The 23,515-nt window shown below is 36.5% G+C and overlaps 9 protein-coding genes across 9 annotated transcripts; 3 read left to right on the forward strand and 6 right to left on the reverse strand.

The window, feature by feature from the left end:
* Positions 1–257: 257 nt before the first annotated feature.
* NCAS0C03680 (uncharacterized protein) lies at positions 258–3,884 on the reverse strand (the record flags this gene model as incomplete). The annotated part of the gene is made up of 1 exon (XM_003675675.1): positions 258–3,884. The coding sequence occupies one exon, from the start codon at positions 3,882–3,884 to the stop codon at positions 258–260; it is 3,627 nt and encodes a 1,208-aa protein (XP_003675723.1).
* A 622-nt stretch (positions 3,885–4,506) lies between these two features.
* On the forward strand, positions 4,507–7,458 carry CDC15 (serine/threonine protein kinase CDC15; the record flags this gene model as incomplete). The annotated part of the gene is made up of 1 exon (XM_003675676.1): positions 4,507–7,458. The coding sequence occupies one exon, from the start codon at positions 4,507–4,509 to the stop codon at positions 7,456–7,458; it is 2,952 nt and encodes a 983-aa protein (XP_003675724.1).
* Positions 7,459–7,709: 251 nt separating this feature from the next.
* ACT1 (actin) lies at positions 7,710–9,487 on the reverse strand (the record flags this gene model as incomplete). The annotated part of the gene is made up of 2 exons (XM_003675677.1): positions 7,710–8,827; positions 9,478–9,487. The coding sequence occupies 2 exons, from the start codon at positions 9,485–9,487 to the stop codon at positions 7,710–7,712; spliced, it is 1,128 nt and encodes a 375-aa protein (XP_003675725.1).
* Positions 9,488–9,744: 257 nt separating this feature from the next.
* YPT1 (Rab family GTPase YPT1) lies at positions 9,745–10,380 on the reverse strand (the record flags this gene model as incomplete). Its single annotated transcript, XM_003675678.1, has 1 exon — positions 9,745–10,380. One exon carries the CDS (start codon positions 10,378–10,380, stop codon positions 9,745–9,747), a length of 636 nt encoding a protein of 211 aa, XP_003675726.1.
* A 406-nt stretch (positions 10,381–10,786) lies between these two features.
* On the forward strand, positions 10,787–14,767 carry RPO41 (DNA-directed RNA polymerase; the record flags this gene model as incomplete). Its single annotated transcript, XM_003675679.1, has 1 exon — positions 10,787–14,767. The coding sequence occupies one exon, from the start codon at positions 10,787–10,789 to the stop codon at positions 14,765–14,767; it is 3,981 nt and encodes a 1,326-aa protein (XP_003675727.1).
* A 175-nt stretch (positions 14,768–14,942) lies between these two features.
* MOB2 (Mob2p) lies at positions 14,943–15,891 on the reverse strand (the record flags this gene model as incomplete). Its single annotated transcript, XM_003675680.1, has 2 exons — positions 14,943–15,762; positions 15,872–15,891. 2 exons carry the CDS (start codon positions 15,889–15,891, stop codon positions 14,943–14,945), a joined length of 840 nt encoding a protein of 279 aa, XP_003675728.1.
* Positions 15,892–17,071: 1,180 nt separating this feature from the next.
* Positions 17,072–17,717, reverse strand: RPL22B (60S ribosomal protein eL22; the record flags this gene model as incomplete). Its single annotated transcript, XM_003675681.1, has 2 exons — positions 17,072–17,437; positions 17,706–17,717. 2 exons carry the CDS (start codon positions 17,715–17,717, stop codon positions 17,072–17,074), a joined length of 378 nt encoding a protein of 125 aa, XP_003675729.1.
* A 266-nt stretch (positions 17,718–17,983) lies between these two features.
* On the forward strand, positions 17,984–21,403 carry MIL1 (Mil1p; the record flags this gene model as incomplete). Its single annotated transcript, XM_003675682.1, has 1 exon — positions 17,984–21,403. One exon carries the CDS (start codon positions 17,984–17,986, stop codon positions 21,401–21,403), a length of 3,420 nt encoding a protein of 1,139 aa, XP_003675730.1.
* Positions 21,404–21,604: 201 nt separating this feature from the next.
* On the reverse strand, positions 21,605–23,389 carry FRS1 (phenylalanine--tRNA ligase subunit beta; the record flags this gene model as incomplete). Its single annotated transcript, XM_003675683.1, has 1 exon — positions 21,605–23,389. The coding sequence occupies one exon, from the start codon at positions 23,387–23,389 to the stop codon at positions 21,605–21,607; it is 1,785 nt and encodes a 594-aa protein (XP_003675731.1).
* Positions 23,390–23,515: the final 126 nt, after the last annotated feature.

Consider the following 23,515-nt stretch of genomic DNA (forward strand, 5'->3'; position numbering starts at 1 on the left):
ATACAGTTATTAAATATCTTTCTTTATATAGATCTCGCAATGTTTTAATTTCTTCTCTAATGGTTTCCATATATTATCCATTGAAAAAAAAAATACAATAAAAGGCGAACCGCGGAGATTCATATTTATCACACGAGCACCAACGTAATAATTATAACGTAACATCCATCAGTGTCCATGAAGGTAGTCGCTGAGGTCGCCAAGTTAATAAAAAATGGGATCTAAACTATGCAGTTATTAGGATCATTGGATGATGATTAAAAAATATCACCACAGTCCTTTAGTTTATGTTCTTTCCTTAATGCCCAATACTCACCTGTTGATTTCCAATATGGCTGTCTAGTAATTGGATGGATTTCTTCTTTAAACCATCTTGGTTTATATCCCTCACCCTTCATTTCCCTGTTTCTACGGACTGCTCTTTGTTTTTCCTCTAACCTATGCTTTTCGTCTGCCGCTTCATCATACCTTCCATCTTCCATGGCCCTTTGATCTGGTCTTAAACGAGAATCTGTTGGGGCTAACCATGGCAAAAGATGTGGTTGGGGTGCATTTAATGTAATTGCAAATGGTGTCAAGTGAAATGGAACCGTCATATCTCTTCCATTTACTTTCCAAAGTAAGAACTTGGAACCATCATATTTGGGACCTTCATCGCCAGTAGTGTTTGAGATCATATTAGCACCTCCAGTAGTTGCCTTTGTTGTCTTTAGACCTTCTACCTTTAAGTCGCCCTTATTCTTAGAAGTAACCTTCTTAGCGTAGATAGCATCATTCCAGTGACCACCAAGAACCCAAACTTTTTCACCCTTTTTGTTATACACGTCACCCTTAAGTTCAAAGGCTCCTGTAGAGGTCCATCCACGTGCCTTAAAGGTAAGGTTACAATAATCACCAGTAGTATGATTGGTTATTGTCACTTCACCATGATTGTCCACTTGGGGATTCCCAACAAGGATACCAATTACAGTATTATCTGGTTTTTTGTAAGTGTACAAATCCTCTTCAGCACCGCTATCTGGTCTTATCTTCACATGCCATAGACCCAGATGTTTAATTCCAAAGGATCTACCATTGAATGAAGTCACAACGTTGACTTCCCCAAAAAAATCCCATTTAGGCGATTCTGTCCATGTAGCTGCAATTGGCGGATGATGAGAGACTTGCTCTGTAAAAAATCTATAGGAGCCATTTGGATTTGTATATTCAAACGTCTCACCTAATAATGGGTTGAAAGGCTTAGCAACTCTGCCAATTGTTGATGCATAAATGGAGGAGGCAAAAGTTGCAGTGTATAGCAATCTTAAAGTAGAATCTTCGAACGTTGCAGCTTGATCTAACAATGTACTATATTCTAAATCTTCAGTGACTCTTTGTAATAATGATGTGGGTTCATTGAAAGTTACAGGTAATGTCATCTTTGTCATATCCTTACCAACCATAGATTTCAATACGGACCATAAACTTACCTTAGGCCTGTCGTCCTGATCCAAAGCTAATCGGGTTCTAACACCATCTTCATAGCCAAGGAATGTTCCTTCTTTAACTAAAATTTCATTCTTCTGTTCTTGTGATTCCGTAACGATTTTAATATTAGGGCCATATTGTAAATTTTGGTCAGTTTCTTCTTGTTGTTTAACTTCTTCAGCAATTGGAGATATCTCATTTACTTCTTCATCAGGATTTTCAGTATTAGTCTCTTCAACTGCAAAGTTTGCCTCCTTTAAAACAGAAGATTCGACTACATCTTCAGCATCAAAAAATTCGTCGATATCCGAATCTTCGTCATCTTCCTTGGTAGCATTGATGTATTTTGCAATCTCCTCTAGGGTATTAATTGGGGATTCGTCACCTCCATTATTTGTTAACTCGAGTAGAGATTCATCCTCAACATCAGCTGATTTTGTATTAACCTTATTGGAAGGTGTTAATGTACCCGCTTCGTGCAGTTCTCTTTGTAACATTTTCTTCAAATGTTTCCTCTCTTTATCTAATGAAGCCAACCGTTCATCTTTATCAATTAATTCCATTTCTAGATCTTTTACGGATTGTATCCAGACATTATTAACATCTCTTTGTTTAGTTAACATCTGTAATAATCTTTTATCTCTTGCAGACGTAAAATAGTTCAATTTAGTGAAGCATGATGAGATGGTGGATATTGATTTATTTATTGTTTGCCACATTTCAGAGCTAACATGACCAGAGTCATCACTTAATAATTCAGTTAAAGAGCTCAGCTCAATTGAGATAGATCTTTGTAGCATGTGTAATTTCTGTGAATATGGCCCATAGTTCACCTTCAAGTCTTCTTCATCATTATTAGTGTTAACGGTATATACCTCATTATCATCATCATCTTCAGCATCATCTTCATCAAGATCAGAATTTTCTTCAGTAAATTGTTTATCCAACATTTGAAATTCTTCTTCATTTATTATACCAGATACAGATGACGAAATTGTGGACTTTCTAGATCTGCCTCTAATTTTACCTGTCGAAACTGCAGAAGATAATTGCGGTAGTGGCTCGACATTACTTTTTTCATCATGCATTGTATGCTCTAACGATCTATCGTTTGCATTGTCGGCTACTGGTGTAGAGGCCGGACGCAGAGATTCGAATGACCTTATCCTAGGAAGATTTGACTCCGAAAGATCCATATTTCTTGATGGTGGTGCTCCTCCATTATTTCTTAGCTGCAGTTCTCTATCTTTGGCAAAACGAATAGCCCCTTGGATTGCCCAGACCCATCTGCTTGTTTCAATGGGATGGTTACCTTTTAAATGCCATCTAATCGAGCCATTTGTGCCACCAATAATTTCAAATTTCAATTTCTCTGAAGAATCTAAATGCAAATTACATGAAGACATGTTTAATGAACCACGACAAGCATTGTTTGTATCTGCCTGGTCAACATAGTAGGATAATTTCCCGTCTTCACTTAAAATGAACCAACGCAATTTATAACCTTGCGCAAAATTTGTCCATTTTTTCAGGTAACCTTTAAACGTAGGTGCTTCATGTAAATTATTGTTTGTTATATCAATAACCGTCTGTTCTTTTGTAGCTCGCTCTAATAATTTCTTTAGTTCAATATCGATAGCAATCCTTGTATTGGAAGCGGAATCATTCTCATTGACTTTTCTCACTAAATCAATTGGCAATTTCCCTTTACTGTCTCTCTTGAAAGGATCTGCACCATGTTCCAGAAGCCATCTACACATGATGACGTCTCTCTTTTTAACAAATTCATGCAAGACGGTATCCCCTGTTTCCGGATCCATACCATTAATATCCAACAATTCTGCATTTCTATTGTTACTCAATATACTTTCCAAATGTCCGAAATCTCTATTATTAAATGCAGTTCTAAATTCTTGAGCAATTTCTGCCACATAATTTGATCTCTTGAATTGCATCATTTGAGCAGTATTCAAATTTTTACACATTTCCACCGGTTGCAAATGAGAATTATTAGCAATACAATCATTAATCTTGGGATGATCCATTAAATATGCAACGGCATCGGTACGAGATTGGTAAGCAGCTAAATGCAAAGGAGTATTTCCATTCGCGTCTTTTTGATTAATATCTAAGAGTCCTTTTTCATCCACATAATATTTAACGATATCCTTGATTAATGGTAATGGAGCCACTTGAACGGCGTAATTCAACATCAGTTCAGTTACTTCTAGAACGATTTCATTATCAGAAGGCTGGAATTGTGATGAATTTAAAAGTGCTTGCAACTGTTGAAAATTTCCCTGACGTAATGCATCTAAAAGCTTCAGTTTCAATAATGGTTTACTTACAGTAACGGAATGTGATTTGATTACCACTTTAGATGATGGAGATCCCGACTCCGACGTGTCTGTACTCATTCTATAATGATCGATTGATCTTCAGTGAATAATAATGTGCTAATGCAAATAGTGCAATTTAATGATTGTCGTAGACCTTTAGATATTCAACACGTTCCTGTTTTTATCTATAAACTCTGATAAAACAGCGTGCTCGTTTGGCATTCTAAAATGGCTATCTTACTACTGTTGTTGTTTTGGAAACAGGGTAACGCCTGGAACTACAAAACAAAGGACGAAAAAACACCAATTTTCTCAAGTAAACTCTATTGATTGGAAATATCAATAAATACCCACATTACCTGTAATTTAACTTCTTCTGTTATTTAAAATGAACTTACTGCTATTATTCTGGTTAAAGATTATATTCTTGAAATCTTAGTTAGGGCTGGACCCCAAAACAGGTATTTTTTACATTGTACTTTATGGTACTCTAGGCTTAACAAACTTTTTTGTTAGGGTTGTATAAGTTTATTTTTAAGAACACAATAGTAGTATTAGGGCTTAATAAACCAAACACGAAATTGGTCCAAAATTTACGTAAAATGTAAACAAAAATAAAACATCAAGATATATGGAAGTCCACATTCTAGATGTAGAGTACCAGTCCCAATCTGTAGAAGGAATCTCATAGCAGTTATATATGTATGAGCGTATTAATCTAACTCCAGCCCAGCAGCAGGAGAAGAAACCACCGAATAAGAATAAATCAGTCCAATACCAATTGAAGCAAGTTATTGGTAAAGGTTCTTACGGTGTCGTTTACAAGGCCGTTAATAAGAAAACATTACAAATTGTAGCAATAAAAGAGGTTAATTATGATAATGATGACGAGCTGATTGAAATTATGACAGAGATTGACCTGCTGAAGAATTTAAATCATGTTAATATTGTCAAATACCATGGATTTATTCAAAAATCTTCAAATCTTTACATCATATTGGAGTTCTGCTCCAAAGGATCTCTGAAAAATCTATTAACCGGGTATAAAGATGGAATTCCAGAACTTGACGCCAAAGTTTACATAAGACAAACGCTTAACGGGTTGGTCTATTTGCACGAGCAAGGTGTCATACATAGAGATATCAAAGCGGCAAATTTACTATTGGATTCGAATGATGTTGTGAAACTTGCTGATTTTGGTGTCTCTACCAAGGTTAGTAATACTGCGATGACTTTGGCAGGTTCACTTCATTGGATGTCTCCAGAGATCATTGGAAATAGAGGTGCATCTACATTAAGTGATATATGGTCTTTGGGTGCTACAGTGGTAGAATTAGTTACTGGAAATCCACCATTTTATAAATTGGTGGATGTTAACATATATTATGCCATTGAAAATGATCCCTTCATACCTCCAGAATTCCTTTCCAATGAAGCAAAGGACTTCTTGAAGAAGTGTTTCCAGAAAAATATGTATAAGAGACCCACCGCAAAGAAACTTTTGAAACATCCATGGCTATTTGAGAATTTTGATCTCGAAAATGTATCTCCAATAGAGAACACTTCAAAGATACGAAGTACCCCCAAAGTTTCAAAATCAAACAAATTAGACCGGTTTAAAGAAAATACAGATGAATCAGCTGAACAATGGGATGCAGATTTTAAAGAAAATGATATTCCAACGTCTTCATCTAAATTTCTCCAGACGCCTGGTCCGGCTAAAAAGGCCTTTAATGGTGATGATGGGAAAATCAACAACTTTTCACCTCATAAAAATAATAACAGCAATAATATTCTAACACCAATTAATTCAAATGTTTCTATGGCAAATAACTTTTCGGAACCAAATCCAACAACCCCCGCAATTGCAAAGGATGGGGACTATTACTTGCATAAATTGCAAAAAGGGAAAACAGTAACAAATCTGAAAATACTCTTTTCTGATTGCACCGTTGGAGATATCATCCACTCTATTTTTACTATTTTAAAGTCAAATACCATATCAAAGAGAAAATGTTGTAAGCTCCTAGAATCCATATTCGATTATGATTTGAAACAAAATAGTTCCAACCTGAAGATGCTATTTATTGCCTTGGGTGGATTACCCCTTTTGTTTGATGGGCAATACGGATCATTACTTCTTACATATTTTATGAAAGATTCTTATAAGAATTTAATTGAATGTGGTATAATGAATACGAACAATTTCAAGAAATTTTCATCAAAAGATAATCAAGAACTTCTTCTAGAGTTAATTTACAAATACATGGATGTCTCGAGCTCTAAGGCAATTAATTTCTGGTGTATATGGTGTGAAAAGACTTTAGATGTTCAACTGTTGACCAATAATTTGACAAGTAATAAAACACAGATGATTATATTGAAATTGTCCGTACATGCATCAATTTGGTTTTCAACAAACATCTTTCCTCAAATAATCAAATCTGTCGATGTACGAACGTTATTACCAAATGATCATCAAACTCTTTATATAGTTTTGAAATCACTAACCTGTATGTTTCGATATTCACTTTATGAGTTGCAATCATCATCATCAGCGTCATCATCGTCATTATCTAGCTCTGCTCTAGTGGGATCACCACCAGGTTCACCCTTTCGTTCACCTACCATCTCACCTTCATCATCCCCTCGAAATTCCTTAATGAGTCCTTTGGGAAAATCAATGCAATCGCGCTCATATATTCATTATTCACCATTAAAGATACCAGAAAATTTTAATAATTGGTTATTAGAAATAGTCAACAATGAAGAAATATTACAATCGAAAAATGTTCATCTATGGAAGTACTTCACTCGATTATTGCAACAAACAACTCATTTAAACATTCCATTGTTACACACATTGGGATATCACCGTGGATTTTTATCTTTCATCAATGGATTATTAGATTATGGGTATGAAAATGATAATGAAGTAAAGGTCATCCTTGAAAGGATGTTGGAGATATGTGTCGAAGTCTCTATAGAGTTGGACACAGATGATATTTCTCCAGGTTTCAATAGGTTGGCTCTTCGATTCCTCAAGGACAAGAATTACATATGTGGTGCTCTCGAAATCATCTTAAATTCCATTAATTCGAAGAATGATGGTGGTGGTGAGTTGGAAGATGCTCAATATGCAGATATTTTCCCCGTTAAACTAATACGGGACTCCTTCTTTGCCCTAGACGCGAACGATTTAAATTTCAGTAAATTCATCAAATTCTTCATCAAGTTTTGCTCATTGAGCCCATTCCATAAATTGAATGTGGAATTGATCCTTCATGATGGATTCAATCCACGAATGATGGAGTTTTTCCAAATCTATTTCAATAGTTTGCTGATTCAAATTGATCTTTTGAAATTTATCAAATTGATAGTGACGAATTCTTTGCCCTGTAAACAAATTGATGATAATTTGAATGAAATGATTGCCTTCTTGAAACATAATTGGGATGCAAAACGTGGGGAGTATAAGGAGGGTAAAGTCGGGAACGATTCTATCTTGATTCATCAACTATGCTCTGATATTGAGATGCTGAGTGCGAAGCATAGGAATAAGAAGAATAAAAACAGGAGGAATGGACGAGAAAGTAGAAATGTTGATCAGGATGGGTTCGTTATACCCAAAATCATTCCTGAGTGGAAATAAATGGTGCTCAATAAACTGATAGTTTCCTTATTTTATTATAAAACAAAAAATATATATTTACATATATATAATATAGATAAAGAAAAGAAAGAGATAAAGAAAAAAGTTCAAATAGACAACAATATTTTTTTGTTTTATGTTTTATAAATTCGTGAAGAAGATGAAGGAAAGATAAAGGAGGGTTTTTAGTTAGTGAGAACTAAACTATATTCAAGACTAATAATTTCCCGATCTAATTATTGTTAACTAGATTAGAAACATTTGTGATGAACAATAGATGGACCACTTTCATCATATTCTTGCTTTGAGATCCACATTTGTTGGAAAGTAGTCAAAGAAGCCAAGATAGAACCACCGATCCAGACAGAGTACTTTCTTTCTGGTGGAGCAATGATCTTAACCTTCATTGAAGATGGAGCCAAAGCGGTAATTTCCTTTTGCATTCTTTCAGCAATACCTGGGAACATGGTGGTACCACCGGACATGACAATGTTACCGTATAATTCCTTACGGACATCAACGTCACACTTCATGATAGAGTTGTAAGTGGTTTGATCAATACCAGCTGATTCTAAACTTAAGATGGATGGGTGGAACAAAGCTTCTGGAGCTCTGAATCTTTCATTACCAATGGTAATAACTTGACCATCAGGTAATTCGTAAGATTTTTCGATGGAAGAAGATTGAGCAGCAGTTTGCATTTCTTGTTCGAAATCTAAAGCAACATAACATAATTTTTCCTTAATGTCACGAACGATTTCTCTTTCAGCAGTAGTAGAGAAAGAGTAACCACGTTCACTTAAGATCTTCATCAAATAATCGGTCAAATCTCTACCAGCCAAATCAATTCTTAAGATGGCATGAGGTAAGGAGAAACCAGCATAAATTGGGACAACGTGAGTAACACCGTCACCAGAATCTAAGACAATACCAGTAGTTCTACCAGAAGAGTATAAAGATAAAACAGCTTGGATGGAAACGTAGAAAGCTGGGACGTTGAAAGTTTCAAACATAATTTGAGTCATCTTTTCTCTGTTAGATTTTGGGTTCATTGGAGCTTCGGTCAAAAGAACTGGATGTTCTTCTGGGGCCACTCTCAATTCATTGTAGAAGGTATGATGCCAGATCTTTTCCATATCATCCCAGTTTGTGACGATACCGTGTTCAATTGGGTAACGTAAAGTCAAGATACCTCTCTTTGATTGAGCTTCATCACCAACGTAGGAGTCCTTTTGACCCATACCGACCATGATACCTTGGTGTCTTGGTCTACCGACGATAGATGGGAAGACGGCTCTTGGAGCGTCATCACCGGCGAAACCGGCTTTACACATACCGGAACCGTTATCAATAACTAAAGCAGCAACTTCTAAAGACAAAAAAAGACGTAATCTTTCGAGTTCAAATCAGATCCAATCCATTTCTTGACGTCCGAGACGAGACTCATGGAAATGAATAACGGAATGGAATAGAACAGAATAGAAAATAACGTAAAAAAAGGTTAGTAAAATGAAATCAATCAGAAAAAAACAGTAGGCCCTTATCACAGATACCATTCCAGCTGTTGTGTTGTTTTGTTTCCGGCGCGTGCCAGGGAAAAACAACAAGCAAGCGTTCTTTCCGTTATAGGAAAAAGTGGAAATTCTGGGAGAATAGCAACGACAACAGCTCGAATCGAATCAGATCAGATCAAACACTAGTAGCAAACACTGAGCATCGTAGCTGAGCTGAGTCGTCAACTAAGCTGTTCCTATGCAATTGTAAAATATCGTAACCAAAAAAGGAGCGGGAAGCTACGTGTAGAAAGACTTTCTCCCTCTTGTCGAGAAAGTTGGTCTATACTTCACGTACACATCAGCTGGTTCATCCATTACATATCAATGCAATAGAATGGGCCAGCTTGCCTGCTTCTCGAGTCCGGATCAGATCAAAGCAGGCCGGATCAAATTCAGTTGCAAAAGGAGCGGGAAAAGAACCTGGGAGGTTCCTGGAGGGGCGTTAATAGCGTGGCAAACATACCAGAATCCATTGTTATTATTATTTAGCGTTGTTTGTTGTCCTGAGGTGGTGGACAGTGTTAGAGAGTGAAAAAACAGACCCATACCACTGAGAGCTTAAATAAAAAAAGGAGAACGCAGCAGAAAGAAACGCGACGAAAAATGACACGACGCAAAAAATATCAATTAAAGGAGGCGTCCCCGCCGTGCAACACGACAGATCAACTAATTATACTTACTATACTATACCATACGTACTATACTGGACTAGACTAGACCCTGAGGTGCTCTAACAACAGCTGCTACCCCCGTTCGTCAAACTCTGACCGGCAAGGTTCACGTTGTTGCCACCGTCGGGGTTCTTGTTGCCGCCATTGGCACCACCATCCTCCATCTTCTGTTGACTCATGCTTTCCTTGATCTGTCTGGCCATGGTCAAGAATGCTTCCTCTACGTTTGTCGAGTTCAATGCGCTAGTCTCCAAGAACGGCATCTTGTTTGCATCGGCGAATTCCTTGGCCACATCGTATTCTACCACTCTTTTATCAGTTAAATCACACTTGTTCCCCACCAATAACTTCAACACGGTGGATGTAGCATAACGATCAATCTCTTGTAACCACATCTTGACACCATTGAACGAGTCCTGATCGGTCACATCGTACACGATAATGATCCCGTGTGATCCACGATAATATGATGACGTGATCGTTCTGAATCTTTCTTGTCCAGCAGTATCCCAAATTTGTAATTTGACAGTCTTACCGTCTAATTCCACCGTTTTGATCTTGAAGTCAACACCAATGGTGGAAATGTAATCGTTCGTGTATGTATCGTCGGAAAACCTCAATAATAGACATGATTTACCCACACCGGAATTACCGATCAATAATAACTTGAAAAGGTAATCGTATTCACTGTTCATTTGTATTGTATTGTGTTCTTTGTATATGTGCTTGTAAATTGGGTCCCTGCTTGGCTTCTCTCTATGCTTTAAAAGTCTAAGACAGTGTGTTCGACCGTTCTTCAACCAATCCTTCCATAAATGTCAACTTGTTCTCCTTCAATACAGAAAAGATAGACTACAAAAACAAAAACGCTACCCGGATAGATCAGGGTAATACAATATAATTTAACCCTAAGATATAAGTCCTAATTTTGTTTTAAGACCTATAAACTTAAGCCCTAGTTCGGTTTTATTGGTTTATAACGTTTAATGGCCATGTCCTGTCAAGTATATCCACCAAAGATCAAGGCAAACAACAGGACAAATAGCTAGGTAGGTAAGCTTCATCTTTTCATAGTTCTCTCTACTGCCACTTGCTAAACAAATGCTGAGACCTATAACGAGAGTTTCTCTTAAACTCACAAGCCAAACAAAGAGATTAATCTCGACAAAGGGCTCCAAATTGCAAAACTTATCAGCCATATCAAATACAAATGATTCTCCTGCTACGATCCTCACACCACGCACTCACACTTCTACAAATGCTACCTCCACCACCTCTGCATCTGACTTCTTTAGAACTGCCGCTCAAGCAAGCATGGCACTAGACACATTCAACAGATCACACGCCACCGCAATAAGGGCCACCACCGAGAAGAGAGACATAATGCAGCTTTGGTCCCTCCTGGAGGCCTGCTTGCAATCGAACTACATGGAACGTGCATTCTCGATCCTCGGGTCCCTATACCTCATTGATTCTCACAGACGCTTCTTCATAGACGACTACAATTTGTACTTGAGACGGCTGAGCGAGATCGGTACCACTCACGACTTGGCGGCAGTGCTCATGAAAGACTTACAGGGTCATTTCCCTGATGTGCAGTATAATGAGAGGACGCTGGCGATCTTGATTCATCATTCTTTGAAGAACAATCAGGGGACGAGAGTAGCTGCCGGACAGATTAATACCTTTATCAGAATGAGTTTGAATGGAACAAGGGAAATTTATAAGAACTTAGACGTGTTACCCTTAAAGGATTTTGAGAAGTTGTATTTCGATTATGGTGTAGTGAGTTTGAATGAAGTTCCTGAGTCTATAAGATCCATGTTGAGGAATTTAGAATTGCAGAGATCTCAAGAAAGTATGGATGATGTACTACCACAGGAAATTGAGACCGCCACTGAAACTGAATCTGCTGTTACTGCTGCTACCACCGTGCCGCTAGATGCAATGACAGAGATGGAAGCAGCACCCAAGCAGGAACATGTTAGTTTGGATGGTGAAATACAACCGTTGGAGAAGGACGTGAAGGAATTGAGAGCTGTAAATACAATTGGAATGAAAGTGATTAGGCATGCATTGTTGGGACTTTCATTGAATGAAAGACAACGTGAAAGTGTGAAAAATTTTAGTTTCGATGCTGATAAGAATATTTTAAACATGGATAATAATGATAAATTACTTGATTTTTTCGAAATTTTTAAAACTTTGAAAAATGATGAAGAAAGAGAAACTTTTGAGAATATATTGAACGATTTTAATCAAGATAGACAAAGAGCACTAGAAAGTAGAGCTGCAGATGCCGCAAGGGAACGTTGGAAACACGATTTCGAAGATGCAAAGGAAAGAGGTGATATATCTATCCAGAAAAGGTTGAACGCTAAATTATGGGAATGGTATAACGATATGCTACCTCTAGTGAAAGAAGAAATAAAGAAGGCCGAGGAATCAATCGGTGCAATGACGTCGTCATCATCAAACAAACCACCGAAGTGCGCTGCCAAGAAAGGTTCAGATTCTCTTAGTGCTCCTTATTTGCTTCTAGTTAACCCAGAAAAGATGTGTGTCATTGCTATCTTAGAATTATTAAAGCTAAACTCCACTGGTGGAGTCATAGAGGGAATGAGAACTGCAAGAGCTGTTATTTCAGTGGGGAAAGCCATCGAAATGGAATTTAGATCAGAACAATTATTGAAAAGTGAATCTAACATCTTTAAAGAAGTGAATAAGAAATCTCCAGAGTTCAAAAAATTGGTTCAAAGGGCTAGACAATCATTTAGATCGAACCAAGTGGAACAATCCAAAATTGTGTGGCCTCAAGCCATTCGTGCTAAGATCGGATCTACTTTAATATCTACTTTAATTCATGTGGCTAAGGTGGATGTGAAGGGGTTTGATCCAGTGACAAAACAAGAAGTTTATGGTAAAGCTCCTGCATTTTCACACGGTTACCAATATTGTAAAGGTTCTAAATTAGGTGTCATCAAAATCCATCGTTCATTAATAAATCAATTGAATGGTGAAAGATTGATTGCGTCAGTCCAACCTCAATTATTACCGATGTTAGTTAAACCAAGGCCCTGGAGGAATTGGAGGTCAGGTGGTTATTTCTATTCACAATCAACATTAATTAGATCAAAGGAATCGCCAGAACAATTAGCATACTTGAAAGCGGTCTCTGATGCAGATGTTATTCCCGATGTGTATACTGGTTTAAATGCATTAGGTGAAACTGCATGGACCATTAATAAAAAAGTCTTCGATGTTATTTCACAGGTTTGGAATACGGGAGATGAATTTTTGGAAATTCCTGAAATACAACACGATATGAACTTGTTACCTCCACCACCAAGAGATTCTGATCCATCTGAATTTAGAAAATGGAAATTACAAAATAAAGAATTAGCCAATAAGATTTCTAAAAATAGATCAGTTAGATGTGATACTAATTATAAGTTAGAAATCGCAAGAGCATTCCTTGGTGAAAAGTTTTATTTTCCTCATAATTTGGACTTCAGGGGTCGTGCATACCCATTGTCTCCTCATTTTAATCATCTTGGTAATGATTTGAGTCGTGGACTATTAATCTTCTGGAAAGGTAAGAAGTTAGGCCCCCATGGACTTGTCTGGTTGAAGATCCATTTATCTAATTTATATGGTATGGATAAGGCACCATTCGATGAAAGAGTAAGATTTGTGGAAGATCATTTGCAAGAGATTAAAGAATCTGCTGAAAATCCCCTAACTACCGGTAAGTGGTGGAAAGATGCAGATAAACCATGGCAATGTCTTGCAACCTGTATAGAGTTAACTGAAGCACTGAAATTAGACAACCCAGAAGAGTTTATATCGCATCAACCAGTGCATCAGGATGGTACTTGCAACGGGTTACAGCATTATGCCGCATTAGGTGGTGATGTTGAAGGAGCAGAGCAAGTTAATTTAATTCCACACGATAGACCACAAGATGTTTACGCTCATGTTGCAAGACTTGTGACGAAAAGGTTAGAAAAAGCCGCCCTTCAAGGAGATGCAAAGGCTAAAATTCTTGTTGACAAGATAAGCAGAAAAGTGGTTAAACAGCCTGTTATGACAAATGTCTACGGTGTTACTTATGTTGGGGCTACTTTTCAAATTGAGAAGCAATTATCGAAGTTTTTCCCGGATCGTAAGGAATGTTTTGATTTATCCAAATATCTGACCTCTCATGTATTTGCCACAATCCGCGAATTATTCCACAGCGCCCATTTGATTCAAGATTGGTTAGGTGAATGTGCTAACAGGATTACTAAGTCGATTAGGCTAGATGTTGATGGTAAAGCATTCAAGAATGGTGACAAGCCCGATTTCATGTCTTCAGTTATATGGACGACGCCATTAGGCCTACCTATCGTTCAACCATACCGTGAAGCAAGCAAAAAGCAAGTGATGACGAATCTACAAACAGTCTTTATTAGCGATCCATTTGCAGTTAACGGTGTGAATGCAAGGAGACAAAAAGCTGGTTTCCCACCTAATTTCATTCATTCATTAGATGCTTCTCACATGCTGTTATCTGCCATTCAATGCAGAGCTAATGGATTAGAATTTGCATCTGTTCACGATTCATATTGGACACATGCCTGTGATATTGATAAGATGAGTGTTTATTTGAGAGAACAATTTATTGATTTGCATAAAGTGGATTTGATTGAAAGACTGAAAAATGAATTTGACGAACGTTATAAGAATTACGTTCAAATTGTCAAAATTGATAAAAATAGTGATCTTGGTATTAATGTCATGAACTTCAGAAAGAAACTAAGCAAGAAGTTGGGCAGACCAGCTACCTTAGCTGATGAAATCCAATATGAAAGGAAAAGACAAGAGTTACTAAACTCAGAAAGTGCCACTGACAGAGAAACAGGCTCCTCTATGACTACCAGTGTATCATTGGTGGAAAATACAGAAAATATTGAGGTCTTGAAGGCTGCTAAAGATAGCGTGTCATTATTGGTCATTGTACCATTGAGATTACCAGACATTCCACCAAAGGGTGAGTTTGACGTAGAGACAGTGAGATCAAGTAAGTACTTTTTCTCATGATTATATTATAAACAAGCATTAAACCATAACGCGTACTCACACATCATGTAAATAATAACGTATGTGTGTACGTTTTTTTGTATATATTTTAGTATACCCCATAATTGATAAATCTTTTTAATTTTATTAAACAAGAAACCGTTATTTTATTCTTTTTATAATTTATGTATGAAATCTAAGTATAAATAATTTTGCCTTGTTTTTCAAAACTTTCAATCAATGGCAATAAAGGTGCCATCTCTTTCCTATCGATTATTTTGAATTCCTTTGAAAAACTAATGAAATGAGCAAAGAATGAATTCCAATGTGCCTCCAACGATAAATGAACAATTTTATCGAAATGATGATGATAGATATGTGCAAATATCCTAAACATCTGTACCATTATTCTTTGTACATCTCTTAGAAATACTTGAGGAAATGGGATACCATTTTTCGTTGGGAATAAGTTCTTGTCATTAACTTTATTATTAATCCATGTCAATGCCAAGTCAATATATTGACTGGCCGGTAGAGAGACCTGCCTATTATTGGCATCTAACCATAAATAATCAGCATGAGGGCCGGCATTCATTGTTGGGTACGCATCTGGGGTCACATATTCTGCTATTACACCATAAAATTGATTTAAATTAGTGAAAAATTCAAACACATTTAATGCTATCCATTCCCCAACGTCTACATATTTAGGCAATTGCACAATTGTCTTATATGAACCCTTTACCAGCGCCGTCCTTACAAATGGTTCACTAAGAAACATGATCTGTTGGGATTCAGGTCTTTCCTGTTGCGGTATTTGCGTTTGTTGTGAGGTAGATTGTTGTTGTACAATGGAACTGCTTTGCGAATGTCTCTTTGGTGATTGCATTTTTCGTAGTGATAATTTAGAATTACTGTTATGTGGACTTGAATATATTGTATTCATTACTGGTGGAGTTGGGGCTGCAAGTGGATGAGTTTGATTCTTATTCTTCTTGGAGTTTCTTCCAAATCCTCTGAAGTGAAAACATGATTACATTAAATAGTATTCATTTTCTGTTAGTAAATCTGATTTCCTTTCTGATAGTTTCCTGTTTATCCTTGAGTTAGATCAAATTAACATACTTAAAGTTGAAAAATGACATTAGAGCTGTTGGGATGTGTGTTTCGTAATGGTGGTACCAATATAAGATTGTTAGATCAGTTAGTTGTAACCCTTGGAAACTGTTGATTAATCAATGAGATTGTTGTGAATTCTTAATATTTTTCAAACAGATCAAATATTCGGCATTTCCACTAAAAATCACGTGACCGAAAAATGAAATAATATGAAAGTCTTGATCATAAACAAATTAGAGACTTCCCCATTTCAGGAATCTTCCCTTTTTCTTATGGAGATGATATTTAGTGATAAAGCAAGTTTTCAAATTTTATTTATTTTAAAAAGAATTTTTGAATAGCTGAATAGGAAATGAAATTAATGATTTTTTTTACGATCCATATATAACGAATAAAAACGAAAATAAAATTTAAAACTATCAAGAAATTCTGTAAATATACCTAGGAATTTTAGTTTTATACGTTCTACTCTTTCATCTTGCCATTTGTAAGTGTCTTGTTCTAAACTGTATATAAATTTGATTACATAATCTAAGAAACAACTGCTCGGTTCAAATATTATATAGATGCATAGGATAAGTTTATTGTGAGCAAAAAAAATCCCAAACAGTGAAAAAAAGCTCTAAAATTTGATGGAAAAGTTATTGAATATTTTAGAAAAAATTATGATGAGGTTCATCCGACTACGTCTGAATACATCTGCTTCATACGCTATGATAATATTTTTAATCAAATGAAGAAGGATATAAAAAGGGGATAAACTGAAAGAATGTTAACATTAGTTTAGGTATATTCTAATTACATAATATATAGAAAAAGAGAGGAAAAAAAATATTGTATATTTTCAACCTGACGGAACAAAACAGATCTACTATTGCTCCACAAGATAAGATTTAATAGTAACAGTGCTTATGCTCTGAAAATAAGAGAGAGCATTATTAAAATTATGCCGTTCTAGATGTTAACTAAATAAATTATATTCCCAATTTTGGTTTGAGTTTGGCAAACTAGTGTTAGTTTATCACCTTATCCAGTAGATATTCCACACTGTTTATATTATTCTGTTTACATATACCGACTCACAGAAAATAAGAAAAGCAACAGTTTATTGTAAAACTAATTAATTGATTAAATATTGTACAGAAAGAATATAACCTAATATGATGTCATGAATGCGAGAGAAGAAAAGAAAATAAATCAAATAATCTACTCAGCATCAACTTCTTCCTCTTCGTCTTCACCTTCTTCAGGTGTAACTTGGTAGAAGGACAACTTATAAGAATTAGTCTTCGTAGAGATGAATCTGATCCAGTCTCTTAATTGGTTCTTCTTCAAATATTTCTTGGTCAAATACTTCAAGTATTTACCTGAAAATTTGGTAGTTGAGACAATAGTCACAATAGAACCGTCCTCAGAAACGGTAATGGCGTTGCCCAAATTACCGACAGAACCTTCAACCTTGATGTGATCAATCAAATATTTGGCGTAGGAGGATGGGTCAAAGACACCATTCTCAGTTGGTGATGATACATCAACGGTAAAAGTCTTGACAATCTTTTGTTTTCTTGAAGTCTAGAAATAATAAAAATGTTAATTGTTAGTAACGATGCTATACATCCTGGGAAGTTACAATATTTTGCCTACTGCTATTAACAATCACAATATATGTGAATTTTTAAAATACAGCATAGCTTATAAGCAAATTTGACGTAGGCCAAATTACTATTACAATATGTCAGGGATGACGACTTTTGCCAATCAATCAATTTGGAATTTCGGTTTTTATGTTCATGTTAACCAGAAATAGACTAAAATGTAACTATGTTAATTGACGACGTACGTTTGGAGCCATTTTTGGAGTATTGTTTCTTTGTTTGGTTGGGTTGTTTAACTTTACCTTCTTGTTCCAAAATGTTGTTCTCAAATCTTGAACATCTTGAATTTGTTAACCGCCATTCCCAGATTTGAGATCTTGTTTCCCGATTTTCTCGTTTGAAAATTCTAAAACAAATTTTTTTTTTTTTTTTTTTTTTAAAAAAATTTGAAAAACAAAAGATGTTCGGATGCAGAACAGTCAAAGAAATTTTGAAGCCCTAACTTAGTATATCTAGCCCTAATATGATATACGAATGTAAAACAGCATTTGACACAGAGGATAGTGTTGATGATAGAGATAAAACAACCGAAAAAGAAGGCATACTGGCTTTTCTAATACAAATCTTATATCTACAGATTAAGATAGCTAAGAGGCTTCTTCTATTTGAAACATTTCTTTTCTATTTGTGCACTTTTTCTAAACAGTCGAATCGAAATAAGGTAATCGAACAGATAATCACCAGCATGTCAGACTCAGAAGATGATTTGGGAATACCGCTGAAAGGATTGAGGATTTCTAAATACTTGAAAGAGGAGAAAACTAAAAACTCGCTTCCTAAAGACTCACTTCCTAAGGACGACTCTCCGGAAGATAATGACTTGAGTAGTACCCCACAATTCCATAGTCCTGGCGTCTCACCTTCGGAACCGACGATAGCTCCTCAGGTCAGCAGCACTGCACCTGAGAGCATAATTTCAGACTCTGAAAATCCCTTGACTACAACGAACACTGCAAGCATAGATGCCTTGGAAACGAAGGATCACAGTGGAGTCCATCAAGAAACCGATGCCATCGCTGCTGAACAGCAAGTAGGAATACGAAAGGATGAAAAGGATGTTTTAGACTCAGATTCTGATTCAGACTCGACTGAATGGCAAACAATGCCTACCATTGCATCGTACAATGTTTATAATCAAAAAGGTGAATTAGAGTTGAAACCATACTCTAGCACATCATTAAACTCCTCTCAAGATCAACTGACATTGACAAATTCGAATATTAAAAAGAAAAAAGATCATACTTTTGACTATACCAAAGTTGCCGAAGAAACACAAGCTCAACGTTCATATTTATCAAATAAAAAGACAGATTTTTTATTCGATCATAAGAAACTAAAGAAACTGAACAATTCTACGGATTCACATTTAAGTAATACATCCTCCCCCGATATCCCTGATATAATAGACGAGGAAGACGAAAATTATGACGAATTCGAAGATGATATAGAACCTACCGATGATCTAAACCCTGATTCACAATTAAGCATAACGAAAAATTTATTGACTGATCAGGAGAAATTTGCATATTTAGGAGCAGTAAACGTGATAGCAAACCAAATGTGTACAGATTTAGCAACATTATGTTTATGCATCGACATAAAAGCTCATAAAAAATTGGCTCATAGACTACAGTTTACTCAGAAGGATATGGCTGCTTGGAAGACCGTAGTATTGTCAAGAGTATATGACCATCTCGGTGTATCAGAAGAAGAAATAGATATGATAGAACGTTTGTCTTTACACAAGATTAAAGTTGAAGACTTGTGTAAATGCCTGAAAACCACACAGAATATAGATAACCCATTCGAAGATACGTCCTCTGAAAACAAGTCTGGTGTGGATAACGAAAAAGACAAAAAAGAAGATCAAGAACCTGACAAAAAGTTAGAAGAGATGGAGCAAGATAAAACGGTAAATGAGCTAGAAAGTATAGGAGACTCCACTCTTGCAAGCACATCAGAAGGAGTAGAAGTGAAAGACCAATTTAAGGAACCTTCAGTTAATGATGACGATACTATGTTGGCACCAACAAAAATTATAGACCCTAATGCCATCAAGGATAAAAGTAAACTTTCAGTGGACATTGCATGGACAATAATATGTGATTTGTTTTTAATCTTATTACAGGGATCAAATTATGATTCTCGTTCACGTACTCTATTGATTAAATTTGCAGAAGCACTCAATGTAACCAAGATGGAAATATGTGAATTCGAAAAACGTGTTACAGATTCCTTAGATATGGAGCAATCTACAGATGACCAAGTTTGGAACGAAACCGATCATATGAAGGCAAGAAGAAAAAAGAAGAGGAGAAGAAAAATGTATTATGTTGGCCTAGCAATGGTAGGGGGATCTTTGGTACTAGGTTTAAGTGGTGGTCTTTTAGCACCCGTGATTGGTGCTGGTATTGCCGCAGGTCTATCAACTGTTGGTCTTACAGGTGCAACAGGGTTTCTGACAGGGGTAGGTGGGACCACTGTTGTTGCATTATCAAGTACTGCTATTGGTGCAAATATTGGTGCAAGAGGTATGTCCAAGAGAATGGGGAGTGTTAGAACATTCGAGTTTCGTCCTCTCCATAATAACCGTCGAGTAAATTTGATTATTAGTGTCTCTGGATGGATTATCGGTAACGAGGATGATGTCAGGCTTCCGTTTTCAACGGTTGACCCTGTAGAAGGTGATTTATATTCTTTATATTGGGAACCAGAAATGTTGAAATCTACTGGTCAAACAATCAACATTGTTGCAAGTGAAGTTTTTACACAGACCATCCAACAAGTGCTTGGTGCAACCATTTTAACAGCTTTCATGTCCGCCATTCAATGGCCAATGGCTCTTTCGAAGTTAGGGTATATTTTGGATAATCCATGGAATGTTTCACTAGATAGAGCTTGGGCAGCCGGCCTCATCTTGGCTGATACATTAATGACGAGGAACCTTGGTGAACGTCCTGTTACTCTCGTCGGGTTTTCATTAGGTGCAAGAGTGATTTATTCGTGCTTGATCGAACTATGTAAAAAGAAAGCACTTGGCCTTATTGAAAATGTGTTTATCTTCGGTACTCCTGTTGTCAGAAAGAAAGAACATCTAGTAATGGCAAGATCTGTGGTAAGTGGAAGATTTGTCAATGGATATTCTGATAAGGATTGGGTTTTGGCATATTTGTTTCGTGCAACTGCTGGGGGATTTAGTGCAGTTATGGGTATATCACCTATTGAAGGTATCGAAGGTATTGAAAACTTCAATTGTACTGAACTCGTAGATGGTCATATGGCATATCGTCAAAACATGCCAAAATTATTGAAGGAGATGGGAATAGCCGTACTTGGAGACACATTTGTGGAAATTGAGGAACTAATGGACCCCGAGGAATTCCAACGACAAAGAAAGTTGGTTCATGATGTAGATGCTGCTCAGAAAAAGTTATCAGAAAGGAAGAAGCACAGTAGTGGTTGGGTTCCAAAATGGTTAAAGCCGAAGAAATCAAAATGGCAAGTTATGGTGGAAGAAGCTGTGGAAGAAACTAAAGAAAGTGATATTTTAACTGAGTCAGAGACTCCAAAACCAAAAAAGAAAGATGGTGCCCTTGTAGATCATGGGGCACTAATGCATGAATTGGAATTACTAAAGGCTGCTATGCATGAAAATGCACTTAAAGAGAACACTGAACCCGAAACGGCAGCACAACATGATGAAGCAGATACACATACTGTAAAGGTAGAAGAAGAACCTACAAGGCAGGGCACACCAAGCACACCGAAACCCCAAAACAATTTCCAGCTTCTTGGCGCTGGTAGAACAATATTACCAGAAGATGATGAGCTATACAGTAAGAAGAAGAAAATGGAATTTGCATTTCCTGATGACATCAATTGAATATCCTGAGAAAGTGATTACACTCATCTCAAGCATTTAAAAATACTCACATTAGGTACAATAACTTACTATTATTATATACCCAAACTGCATATAAACGTTTAAAGAAAAAATAAAACATTAACATAAGTTACATACGTAAATTCTATATCGATATATAATATCCATTACTTATTACAAAGAAAAAGTTTTTCAGATTAATCACAAGAAGACTTCTGAGTTTAATTCAACGAATGAAGCGGCATATGGAAGATCGAAGTTGTTCATAACCTCTGGATGTAATACACCTAGTTGACCAATTACTTGTGGTTCGGCACCTTCTTTACTTCTGAAAACGACCTTGGCACCTCTGCCAGGGAAATAGGTAGTCAAAGAATCATCTTGTTGTATCCAGTACCCTCTACCTGAAGAAGCGGCACCAAAATCAGCAATCCAGTTAGTTCTAAAGGTTTGCATTATTTTACCCAATAGACCTTGGATAATTTCGAAACCAGAGTTCTTTCCGACGTAAACGGCGGCCCAGTGACGTTCATTGTATGCTTTTCTTTCCAATGCTTCATTCTTGAACACAACATCGCCTGTTTCGAATACCTTGATTGGCAATGAATGTTTTCTATTCTCTTTAACAGTCTTCAAAATACCTGGAAGTAGTGTAGTTCTAACCACTTGATATTCAAGAGTCTTTGGGTTAGCCAATTTAACTGCTTTGGTGTTATCATCTGTAGTTCTTAAGAATTTGAAGTTTTCGTCGTGGGAACATAATGTCAATGGCAAGACTTCCAGCCATGAAGCTTGAGATGATGCGATTCTGAAGATGTCTGATATCTTATTAATAGGTAAAGCTGACGCAATGAAGTTAGCGTTCGATAGTTTTTCACCCTTTGGTAGATTGTTGAATCCGTACCCGACTGCAGCGTCTTCCATTATATCACAAGGATGTAGAATATCTGTCCTTGTAATTGGAATTGACACGTGCAAAATCTTACCATCCTCGGATGCAACAGCAGATAATGACATCTTCTTCAAACATGCAATAATTTCGGCTGGAGTTTGTTCCAAACCCAAAGCAGAATTAATGTAAGCCACGGAGACATCCATCTTTCTTTGGTTGAAGTCTGGAGCCATACGCGATTGACCGTTATGTTCAGAAACAACTTCAATTGGTTCTACGGTAAATGGTTCATCACAATAACGAGAGAACATTGAAACCAAAATATTCAGGACAATGTCAGCCTTAGTTCTGTCAGTAGCAGTAATATCAATGAAGACATTACGTGTGTTCAAAGAGATCTTGGTATGTTCAGAATTAATCAATGGTGGTAAAGAACCAACGACATTGTTATCATCCATGATAACTGGGAAGACTGGAGAATCTTCAATGATATGAACGAAACGACCAATGTTATTCTTTTGTTCTGGACTCTTGTAAAATTCAATTAATTCTTCACCATTGAATTCTTTGGTTTGATTTAATGGGACAAATTTAATATCCTTTGGAGCCAAAGCACGGTAATGAATTGGACCTTGCATGGTGTCAAAATCATGTGTACCCATTGCAACTAAGGATCTATTTCTACAAACGTTGGAATGAAGTTTATCTTGCAAAGCAATGAAAGATGCATATGACTTTTCATTGAATTTAATGTTTCTTAAAACAGCACCTGTAGCAAAGGGTCTAACTTGTTCTGTGGATTTATCAATGATCAACTTAGTAGTTGGGGCGGATAACTTATACTTTGGGGTTTCGGCTCTTCCTAAGTATTCATTCAACGATTGCGCAATACCCTCAATACATAGCAAATCATAACGGTTGGCACCAATATCAAGCTTTAACTCTGGTTCTTCATTATTCTTCAAGGCTTCCTCGGTAGTGTCTTCATCCAATTCAATACCAAATTCGAAACATAACTCGTCGAATTCCTCATTGGTGTATTGCTTCCCAAGAAGTTCAAATAATTGCTGTTTGTTGACGGAAACGGTAGGCATTTTAAAAAATTGTCTATTACAAGCTCAATTGGGTTAAGGATTTAGTTTGCAATTCAATCAGAGACTATAGATAGTACCTAAGCACATATTACAATATTAAATAATCTATAAATTTCCAGTTATGTA

Source organism: Naumovozyma castellii, chromosome 3 (genome assembly GCF_000237345.1).
Source record: "Naumovozyma castellii chromosome 3, complete genome".
NCBI classification, from domain to species: domain Eukaryota; kingdom Fungi; phylum Ascomycota; class Saccharomycetes; order Saccharomycetales; family Saccharomycetaceae; genus Naumovozyma; species Naumovozyma castellii.